General features: G+C 51.8%; 1 protein-coding gene across 1 annotated transcript; it reads right to left on the bottom strand.

Moving 5' to 3' along the window:
• Positions 1–661: 661 nt before the first annotated feature.
• On the bottom strand, positions 662–10,806 carry LOC115279625 (sialic acid-binding Ig-like lectin 8). The gene is made up of 7 exons (XM_029924108.1): positions 10,319–10,806; positions 9,858–10,136; positions 9,579–9,626; positions 8,490–8,738; positions 7,550–7,643; positions 7,128–7,224; positions 662–1,780 (listed from the first exon to the last, which is right to left on the bottom strand). The coding sequence occupies exons 1-7, from the start codon at positions 10,749–10,751 to the stop codon at positions 1,604–1,606; spliced, it is 1,377 nt and encodes a 458-aa protein (XP_029779968.1). The 5' UTR covers positions 10,752–10,806; the 3' UTR covers positions 662–1,603.
• Between the last annotated feature and the right edge of the window lie 633 nt (positions 10,807–11,439).

Below are 11,439 nucleotides of genomic sequence, written 5' to 3'. Positions count from 1 at the left end.
GCCAAGCCTCCAGCATGAGCCTGGTACACGGTAGTCAGGATGAGGGTGGCAGTGGTGGTGGCCCTGACCATGGTGACTATGATGGTGGTGGTATTGGTTCTGGCGACGATGCTGAAGATTTTAGAAGACATGTTCTTTTTTCAAATCATTTTAGTTTTTCGACATGGAGCCTCTCTGTGATCATTACAGGGTCTCTGTATCAAGAAGCTTCCAGTATTGACCACAGCGGGACAGCCCATTTGTGCTTTAGTTTGCCCTGCGCAAAATGGGTAAAATACTGGCATTGACCTCACGGGGATACCTGTGCTCAGGCTTTTTGATTTAGCCTTCCCAGCAGATGCGATAGGGTATCTCACTGTGATGAATTTTCATTTCCCTGATGTCCCGTAGCATTGGCCGCCTTTCCTGTACTTAGTGGCCATTTGGATCTCTTGTGAAATATATGGTTGAGTCTTTTTTTCCCATTTTAACAGTTAGGTTACTGTCTCATTAACTGGTAATAATTCTTTATATATTCTAAGTTCAAGCCCCTTTTCAGGGATATATATTTTTTTTCTTCCAGTATGCCTTGTATTTTCATTTTCTTAATCATTTCTTTTGATGAATAGAGATTTTTAATGAAAATTACATATATAATATATAATATACATACATACATATATACGCGTAATGCTTACTATTTTGGATGTCCTGTAAGAAACCTATGCATATCCATATATATTCTCCTATATTTTCTTCCAGAGCAAAGCTGTCCAAAAGAAATATAACACAAGCCAAATGTGTAATTTCAAAATTCTAGTAACTATAATAAAAACCAAAAAAGAAACTGCTGAAATTACTTTTAATAATAGCCTATTCAACCCAGTATATCCAAAGGATTATCATTCCAACAGATAATCAATATGAAAACTGATAATAGGATCTCTCCTCTCTTTTTCTGCACACTAACTGTAGTGCCTCTGCGGGGCCCCGTGCGCCTGGCGGCTACCATATTGGGAGGCACAATCATAAAATATTTATAGTCTTCACTTTTACTTTTAGGTTGATGATTCATCTCAAACTAATTTTTTGCATGTGAGGTGAAAAAGGGGTCAAGTTTCATTGTTTACAAACCTTCACCTACTTGTTCTATCAATTATTTATTTAAAAGTCCCTCCTCTCCCATCTGGATAGACTTGGTGCCACTCAACTGACTACACACTCGGTTTACGGACTCCATTCTGTTCTACACCACAGGGTCCTGATGGCTCTGACTTTACAGTCAAGTCTGTTTTCACCAACTGTGTGCTTCCCTCACCAGCTTGTTCTGCTCGTCTAGGTCCCTTACATTTCTATACACATTTCTCACCATGACCCTACAGCTAGGCTTCTCATCCCTGTTTCACAGAGGGGGAAACTGAGGCACAGCAAGGAAGGGATTGGCTACTTAGTGAAGGCGCAGCGTATGGCTTTGCACTTGAAATTCTCTGGTTCCAAAGCTTGTGTTCTTTCTGCCATATTCACAGCTCATCCCCTGAGGGCTTCTAATTCTACCAGCCCCTGACTTTTTCTTTGCTGCTCAGGGGCCAGATCCCTCACGCCGGGGCTGGGTCTCAGCAACCTCTCATTTGTGAATCCTGATCTCTGAGTACTCGACGCCAGTGGCCACCTGTTCCTGCCGGCCCCACGGCTCCTTCTCACCAAAGTGCAGGGTCGCATAATGGAGCTCTTCTCGCGCCCCTGAGGGGCGCATGGCTGCATCTGGGGGAAGGTTGCTTGCCCAGGACTCAATCAGGGGACCCTGAGTGAAGGAAGAGAAAAGGGAGTCAGAGCCAAACCGTGGGGGTAGGAGAAGGCAGAGACACCCAGGAGGGAAGCCCGTGAATTCCTTCATCCATTCACCTCACACTCATTTTTGTTCAATCCCCTCCATTCAGACTTTCCTCAATGTAATACATAGCCCTTTATTTGATTGTGAATTTCATGAATTTGCCACAACAGCCCATTAAGGAAGATATTATTATTGTCCTCGTTTTATCAATATGAAAACTGGGGGTGAACCAAGGAAATGGCATTCTCAAAGTCCCCGGGGAAACCAGGACCCAGCCCAGGTCCTTTCTGACCCCCAAGCCTGGTGTCCTACTGAGGCACCCTGTGCATGAGGCCCTGAGCTGGGTCTGCATACACTGTAGGGGGTACGGGAGGTGTAGGCGCTGACCTCTCGGAGCTTACTCTTTAATCAAGTGAGGAAGCAAGAAGTGAGTTAAAACAAGTAACTATCTAATGGTGAATTATGATATAATGGACAGGGACTGGGTAAGAGAGAAAGAATTACAAAGCCTCAATGAGCACAGCACCTGTTCTTAGGGAGCTCACAGTTTCATGGAAGGACAATCAGTCAAAGAAATTATGTCCCTGTGATATAGGCAGAGAAACAAGAGAGATGCCCACGCCCTAGGCCCCTAGGACCTATGAATGTGTGGCCTTCTATGGCAAAAGGGATTTTAAGGATGGAATTAGACTAGGGATATTGAGATGGGGAGTTTGCCCTGGATTATTGGGGTGTGGCCAATGTAATCACAGGCATCTTTATCTTTACAATTAAAAGGAGGCAGAGAAGGGCTTGAAGATGTTATTCTCATGGCCTTGAAGACAGAGACCTGGACTCTTCTGGAAAAAGCAAGAAAATGCATTTCTCCCCTGGAGCCTCCAGAAGGAACTTGGCCCTGCTGCCACCGCCTTGATTTTAACCCAGTGAACCGCACCCTGGACCTGGGACCTCTGGAAGTGTAAGATGATCAGTGCATGCTGTTGGAAGCCACTAAGTGTGTAGCGGTTCATGACGGCAGCGTGACATTCTCTGCTGCCACCCACCCCCCCGCCTGCCTTCGACGAGAGAACACTTCAACGAAACATTTCCTGTGTTTGTTCCTCCCTATCTCTCTCAATTGTTCTGAGAAAGAGTTCCACACGCACACACAACCACTTCCTGACCCTGCTGTCATCAAGACCTCTGCTCAGTGAAGCCCCATGGGCCCCGGTCAGCCTCTCTGGACTTTGCAGCAACAGAAAGGTCAGCCCGCTGCTTGCCTTCCCCAAACAAAAGCCTGTCTTTTCTGGACTGCCGGGTTTGCATCCACTGCCCCGCAGCCTCACTGCTTGTTGCTCTGCATTTCCCTGACCCCTGAGTGTTAGAGGGGCCCAGACTCCTTCCTCCTTCCACTTCGCCTGTGACCTCATCCACTACACCGGCTTCACGGTGTCCACTGGCGAATGGCTCCCGGAGCCTCATGTCTAGCCCACTCTCTCTCTTCACCTGGAGACGTTGAGCCCGTGGTGTACTTGAAACCCCGTTCCCTTGTCCAAAACGCACACGTATTCAGACAGAACTTCTCCTCTGCTCCCCCAGGTCTCCTCCTCCTACAGTCTTCTCCAGCACAATGCTCAGCGCCTCTGTCCTTCTGGCTGCTCCCAGCGGAGGTCACAGTCATCCTGGACCCTCTCTGTCACTCATATCCCACCCGCAATCCACTCGCAATTTCCCTTTAGCCTTCACTTCCGACTTCACCCAGAACGCAGTCAAGCCCCACCTCACGACACCTCGGGTCCAGCCACACCGTTTCCGGCCTGGAATGTTCCTCTGGCCCCCTTTCTACCTTCCCTGCCACACACAGTCTCTTCTGCACTTAGCGGCCAGAGGGACCCGTGAAAATGAAAGCGGGATGGTGTCCTCCTTCTGCTCAGACGTCCCCAGATGCCCACCGGGGACTGTGTGTGCAGACATGATTGACACACACATGGACGCCTCCTAACCCATTGCCCACTTGTTGTCACTTGCCTCCCTCTGTCTAATTTCACAGACTTCCTGCCGGCCCTCCACTCACTGGTCCGCCTCCTAGTTCTCACCATTTGCACCTGCTATTTCTCCTGCCTGCAGGCTCTGTGATCACACTAGACTGCAAACCCGCGAGCCTCCTTCGTGTTCTGCTTATTCTTCACTAACACAAACCACAGGCCACGCCTACAGAGTGGGGAGAATATCTGCAAATCATATGCCTGAAAAGATGTTAAATCCAGAATATATAAAGCACCCCTACAATTCAACAACAAAAACCCCCAAATAACTCAGTTTTTTAAATGGGTAAGAAAGAAACCTTGAATTAGACATTTCTCCAAAGACATACAACGGCTAACAAGCCTATGCAAACACGCTCACCACTGCTCATCAGTAGAGATGCAGACCAAAAGCACAATGATCTGTCTTCTCATCCCATGAGGAGTGAGATGATGCCCACCATACGAAAAACAGAAAAAAACAAAAACAAAAAGTAGCGAGCGTTGGCAAGGACGTGGAAGGAATGAACCCTGTGCACTGTTGGTGGGAAAGTAGAAAGGTGCGGCCACTGTGGAAGACAGGATGGTGGTCTCTCAGAAACATCAAAGAGGAAACTCCCGTGACCCAGCAAGGCCACTTATGAGCGCTTCTCCCCCAGACTGAAAGCGGGCTCGCAAACAGCTATCAGCCGGCGCATGTTCACCGAGCATTATTCGCAGCAGTGGGGGTGGGAAGCAAACTGAACACCCAGCTGCAGAAGAATGGGGAAGGAAAATGTGCTATGTACACACAGCAGGACACCACGCAGCCTTTGGAGAGAAGGACCCTGTCACAGGCTACAGCACGGATAAACCTGGAGGACGTTACGCTACGTGAACTAAGCCAGTCACGAAAAGACAAAAACTGCCGGATTCCACAGTGTGCGGCACCTGCTAAAGCTGTCAGCCTGCAGACGCAGAAAGCAGACCGGAGGGGGCCGGGGCCGGGGCGTCAGGGGAAGTGGACCGTCGCCGTCCGGTGGACACACACACAGGGTTTGTTTTGCAAGACGAAAATGTTCTAGAAATCTGTTGCACAACTGGTCACTCAAACAAGGCTAAGAGTCAATTTACCACAAAAACTAAAGAACGGAAGCAACACAAGCCATCTCCCCACACCCCTGGTCTCTGTCCCTTTGTTTCCCCCCAAGCACACGGCTGCCTTTCACTTTGTGGTCACTTATTTGCTGTTTGGTTGACTGACTGGTTTGGTTGTAACCCTCTGTCTAGACTAAACGTTCAAGGCGCCCAAGATGAAAACACTGATTCTCATAGATGACTCCCCGGACTTGCAGTGCCTGTCACTTGGCTCAAGAGCATTTCCCGAATGAATTCGTGAACACAAGATGCATGGTCCGCTGCTCAAAACCCTCCGAAGGCCTCCAGTCACACTCTGAATATAAATGAATGAAAAGTGTGACCTTTACATGGGAGCATGAAGGCTGGACAGGAACGAGGAAGTGGAAATGGGAAGGAAAAGCATTGGAGGAGAGAGGAACAGCCCATGCAAAGACCAGAGGCACAAATAACCTTGTCCAGAGGAATTCAGTGCTGATGGAGTAGAAATTTAAGAGTGACTTTCTGAGCCAACTTGAGCCTGAGGCAGTAGAAAACATGTGCTCATATGTACATGTTTTTGTGTTTTTAGTGAGCATTTTCCTCCACAACATTAAAATAATTAAAATATTATTGCAAACATGAGAATGTGTGTAACAAAACATTACTATCAGTTTAAAGATTCTATTTATACCTAAACAGGAATTCATGATAATTTTGCTCTCTGGCTTTACTGGAAGCAAACACAGAGAGGACAAGATCAACTTCTCTGCTCCTCTCATTTTCAGTTGAGAATACTGCCACGTTTGACAATTTCTCTGGACTCAACTATGATCTTAAATAATTTTTAAAAAATTGTTTTTTGAAGAGAGAGTGCATGAGCAAGGGAGATGGGCAGAGGAGAGAGAGAGAGAATCCCAAGCAGGCTCTATGACATCAGCACAGAGCCCAACATGGGGCTCAAATTCACAAACTGTGAGGGGCCCCTCGGTGGCTCAGTCAATTAAGCATCCAACTTCAGCTCAGGTCATGATCTCATGATCTGTGAGTTCAAGCCCCACATCAGGCTCTGTGCTGACAGGTCAGAGCCTGGAGCCTGCTTCCGATTCTGTGTCTCCCTCTCACCCTGTCCTCCCCCACTCACACTCTGTCTCTGTCTCTCAAAAATAAATAAGCATTTAAAAGAAAATCACAAACTGTGAGATCATGACCTGAGCCAAAATCAAGTGTTAGATGCTCAACCGACTGAGCCATCCAGGCACCCCTTAAGTAAATTTTAACTAACTTTAGTCTAATGATCATATCATTGTTTAGATTTTTTTATATTGTACTCATCATGGGCTTTTTGCCTCAATTTTGTTTTTGTTTAAATTAGTACATGAACACATTATTTATCTGGATTACTGAGATTTTGGAGCACCTCCTTGGGTTTTGCATCTGGGGCAGGGGCCTCCCTCAAGTCACCCTAATCCTAGTCCTTCTAGAGAGGCAGGTGCTTGAGAGGCCAGAATATGCAGGGTTGCAGGAGTTTGGACTTTACTCTCTAGGTCAGGGGTCTGCAAACTATGGTCCATGCATCCAATACAGCCCACTGCCTGTGTTTGTAAATAAAGTTTTATTGGAACACAGCTGTGCTCATTCATCTGCATAGGGTCTATGGCTGTTTTCAGTCTACAACAGCAGAGGTGAGTGCTTACAACAGACTGTAAAGCATGCAAAGCCAACACATATCTATCTGGCCCTTGACGGAAAAAGTTGCCAGCCTCAGCTTTAGACAATGGGGACAAACAGTGTTCAAATGCAGAGGAACAGGATGACGGTGGCTTTTAGATGACTGGGTGGCATGGGACAAGGAAGGTGAGGGGCAAGGAGACGAGGAGGTCCAGGAAAAAGGTTCTGAAGCCTTGGCAATGTTGGGGGTCATGACAGAGAGCAGGGCCGAGGCAAGCTGTCCGTCAGAGGAAACATGGACAAGATGTGGTGAACGTAGGGCTGTAGGAGAAGAAAGGGAGGAGGGAGAGAAGGTGACTCCTCCCCCCAACAGGAAAGAAAGAGGAGGGAGTGGCCGTGCTGTCCCTAAAATGGGGAATCCTCACGGAGGAGGAGGAGGAGGAGGTAAGGAGAGCAACTTTGGCCACGCAAGTGGAGCAATCCTGAAGGCCATCCTGGGATAGAGATCCGGGTAGGATGATCCATGGCGAGATGCCCGGGTCACTCACCTGAGACCCAGACCTCGTGACAGCGTTTGCGCTCTCCATGCCCGTATTCCCGGCGCCCGCTGCTGGTTTTGTGGCCTTCTTCCTGTGGGACCTCACTCTGAAGGAAGAGACCGGAAAGCCTTTCAGTCTGGCCGGCTCGGAGTGCTGTGAGCAGACTGACCCCCACTTCCGGTCTCTCTTCCGGGGCTGGAAGCGAGTGGCGGTGGGAGAGCGCCTGTCCAGTTCTGGAGACCCCGGTGTCAGGCTCACAGGCTTCCCTGTCCTCACAGCGGGACCAGAGTTCTGTGACAGACTCGCTCAGTGCCATCCACCTCCTTCCTGCCCTTGCTTCAGATTCTTCAGCCTCCCAGGCCCCTCCATCCTGTGCTTGCCTGCCCTTCGGGCCCCAGGGCTAGCCCTCCCTCCCCAGGGTCAATGCTCACAGGAGGACGACAATGCAGAGAACCAGGAAGATCAAAGCCATCGCACTGGCTCCCAAGACGGCCCCCAGCATCCCTTCTGATAAAGGCCATGCTCCTGCAGACAGACTGAATTATTGGTGATGCCTCGCCAAGGACCCAGTGTCTTCACCCGCGTGCTGTGGGTCACCAGGTTTTTCCAGCCCCTCTGCCAGACTCAGAACACAGGGACCTGGGGCTGGGGGAGGGGATTAGGGCCAGGTGAGTGAGGCATCCGGGGCTGGACTGCAGCCTGTCTTTATTTAAAATGCAATTATTTGTTCATGATGATATTTATTTTATGTTTGTCTATATTTTTAAAATATACTGTGTTCCAGTATTACTTCTCATTACTGAGGTTTTTTTTGACTATTCCTTAAAATAAAAAATATTTTCTTAATGTTTATTTTTGAGAGAGAGAGAGACAGAGTGTGAGTGGGGGGAGGAGTAGAGAGAGGAAGACAGAACTCAAAGCAGGCTCCAGGCTCCGAGCTGTCAGCACAGAGCCTGATACGGGGTTTGAACCCTGGAACCACATCATGACGTGAGCTGAAGTCAGACGGTTAACTGACTGAACCACCCAGGTGCCCGGGCTCTCAAATTCTCTGCCCAGGGCGCCCCTGCCCCACAAATCAAGGACCGTGTGTCCTCAGACACCCTGGTGCAGGCACAGTGCCTCTCCTCCGAGACCCGCCCCCTTCTCTCCACCCCCTTCCCCGGGCTTCCCCTCCCAGCCTTTACCCCACCCTACAGCCCGCTGGGAGGGAAGAGGCCAGTGATACTGGAGCTTGTGGGGCATCAGGCCTCCCAGGGGGGCACAGCCCAGAACTGAGAGCCCCTGTAAGGGTCAGGGCTGCTGCTGGGGAGACAGGGTCCCGGGCGGTGCTCGGGTTCTCCTCCAGCCCCGCCCCGCAGATGCACTCACTCTGCAGCAAGAGGCTCAGGAAGACGTGCTGGGAGCCCAGCGCGTTCTGAGCTCGGCAGGCATATTCCCCTTCATCTGCCTCCCGTACCCCAGGCAGCTCCAGCACCCCCGGGGTCGGGCTGCACAGGGTCAGGCGTCCCCGCGCCCAGCTCAGCCTGGCAGGCGGGTTGCTGTTGACGACACAGACCAGGTGCAGGGCCTGGCCCTCCAGGACTGAGAGAGAAGAGCCATTCTCCAGAGCTGTGGGTGCTGGAGAAAAAGAGACCGAGGGTCAGAGAGACAAAAAGACAGAGAGAAAGCTGAAGGACATGAAAAAAGACCGGATGAGGGGACAGGGAACCAGAGGTAAAGGGAAGTGCAGGGAAAGGCACACTTTCCCCCCTTGGTGGTGGGAATGCGCACTTGTCCTCCATGCAGGACAACTTGGCCACGTTTCTCAACTTGGAGAGAACATAGAAGCTACATTTTGCTTTTAGGAACTTATCCCCCAGGCATACATACATGGTTGGGAAAGTGACACAAGATTACTCACTCATCATAGCACTTTGGTTAATACAATGAAACGAATGCCGTGATTTCCCATTAGCGGCAGATGCGCCCAGAGGCAGAACCCATCCGTGCGAAGGGACAGCGCACCGTCACAGAGAAGCACCGGACAGTCTGCCCTACTGATCGCAAAGGAGCCCTCGGATCCTTTAGTCCAACACCCCCAGGCTCAGAGAGCCTGCGGACACCAGTCACTTCCCAGGAGGGAACTGAACCTCGGAGGGCATATTTCCGGGCATTACGAGCACCTGTCCACGGGACTATATCACCTGTTCAAATGTACTCAAACAGTCATTAGAGAAAATAAAAGCTGGCAGGGGTCAGGAGGTACGTGATCAGGGGCAGGTCTGCTGGGAGCATGCTGTCCCTTCCTGGCTCTCCTGAGCACAGTGGGGAGCGCAGCAGGGGGGAGGGAGGGACGGATGGGGACAGCGGCTCACAGGGCCATGGGGGCTGGGGAGGGGAAGGACCACTGGGAGCCCCCGGCCGAGGGACCTGGCTCTGCCCTCGCTCCCTGCACCCCAGGAGGAGGCTCGATCCTACCTGTGTTGTTTTCTCGGAAGACAGTGACTGTCAAGTTCTGCGGAGAGTCTGGGACAGAAAGACATGGCAGATTCGTGTCAGTGGAGAGAGCTGGTGGACATTGGCTCTCAGTCCCCAGAGGAGCTACACAAATGGGAAGAGGGTGGAGATGAGCAGCCTCTTGACCCCTTCCCAACCCAGATTCCAGGACTCAACAGCCCAGGTCCCAGGCCTGGACCCCCCAGCCCACTGCCCTCAGGACCCCATCAGAGACCCAGGTGGCCCTGGTCCAGCTCTCACAGGTCACGTTGAGGTGGATCGTCCTCATCGTGGTCACTCCGGCCCTAGGCAAGGTCACCTGACAGGTGAGGCTGGTGCCGTGGTCCTGGGGCCGTGGGGTGAGGGTGAGCACAGAGAAGCGGTGGGTCCTGGGGCCCTGGAAGGTGAGGGCAGCTGACATCCAGGAGAAAATGGGGGGTATGCCCCATTTACAGTCCCAGGGCACAGAGCAGGTCAGGTTGCTGGGGCGTCCAGACTCCAGGGTCCCCGAGATGAGGATGTCAGGTGTGTCGGTCAGGGCTGGCGAGGACATGGGGAGACACGGGGATCAGGAGGAGGATCCTTCGTGCAGCCTTGAGAAAAGCCTCAAGCTTTGGTCCAGCTCCTGCCTCTGAGCCCCAACATGTGTTACCCCAATCCCTCCCAGGTTGTCCTGGGACCCCAACCTTCCCCTGTGGCATCTCCCGCAGTCTGCTCCTTACCTGTCACACGCACGGAGAGCAGGTTCTGTGTGTAACTATATCTCACAATAGGCCCTCTCTCCACCCGAAAGAAGTATGTCCCTGAGTCACTTCTCCGTGCATCTCTGATGTCCAGGGAACAGTCACAGTCCCGGGGGTTTCCAAGGAGGCGGAATCGGCCCTGGGCCTCCGGCCGCACTTTTTGACCCGGGTTGTTTGTGGCCACCAGCTGAACACTGGCCCCTTTCCGGAACCAGTAGCCGAAAGCTGTGTCAGAGGGAGACCAGCCTTCCTCGGGATAGGAGCATTTGCAAGGCACTCGCACACACAGGCCCTCCTGCACCTCTGCACCCTGCACTTGCAGCCAGTAATCCCCCTGTGGCCCCATTCCGGGTCCCCCCTGGCCCTCGGCCCCCTCCCTCCTCCAGAGCAGGGCCAACAGCAGCAGAAGCATGTCTGGGCTCTGGTGCCAGGTCCCCGCGGAGCCTGTTTATCTGCGTTTGTCTCTCAGAAACTAAGAGCTGCAAGATTCAGAGGCGGCCCCAACAGGAAGGTGGCAGTGATGTCAGAACAGTGACCCTCCTCAGAGAAGGAACTTCACACCCAGATGCCATCAGGTCAGAGCTGGGACAGCCCTTGGGGATCAGCCTTCCACCAGCACATCTCCACTCCTGGGGACCCTGGGCCTCCGAGGCAGAGAAGTGAAATCTCGCCCAAATTCGCACCCTGTGCAGGGCTCCAACCCCATCTCCAGCCTTCCTGCCAATGTGCCTTCCTTCTTGGGTTGTTTTTGTGCAAAGTGCAAACGGATTCCTTTGGGCCAGACCCCCTGAATCACAGGCTGTACAGGCTGTGTAGGAGTTATGTGGGGATACCAGGACCTGGGAGATGGGGGAGGCCAGGGGTGGAATGTGAGGAGACCAGCTCACCTCCTCCCTTGGCATCCATGTGGCAGGCCTCCCGTCCCTGCTCACGAGACCACACACTAGCCCCAGGCGCTGGCCCTGGAGTCACTGCCCAGCGAGGAGACAGTCAGTCTCCCTGTGACAGGGGACACACAGGCAGGGGAGTGCTGCTCACAGGAAGGTTGGAGGTTGTGTCCTAGGAAGATTGGCCACAGGGGACACTGAAGCAGGGGCGGT

The sequence above is a fragment of the Suricata suricatta genome, chromosome 16 (assembly GCF_006229205.1).
Source record: "Suricata suricatta isolate VVHF042 chromosome 16, meerkat_22Aug2017_6uvM2_HiC, whole genome shotgun sequence".
Taxonomy (NCBI): domain Eukaryota; kingdom Metazoa; phylum Chordata; class Mammalia; order Carnivora; family Herpestidae; genus Suricata; species Suricata suricatta.
Note: the sequence above shows the minus strand (reverse complement) of the source record. Positions and strands in the feature narration are given on the sequence as shown.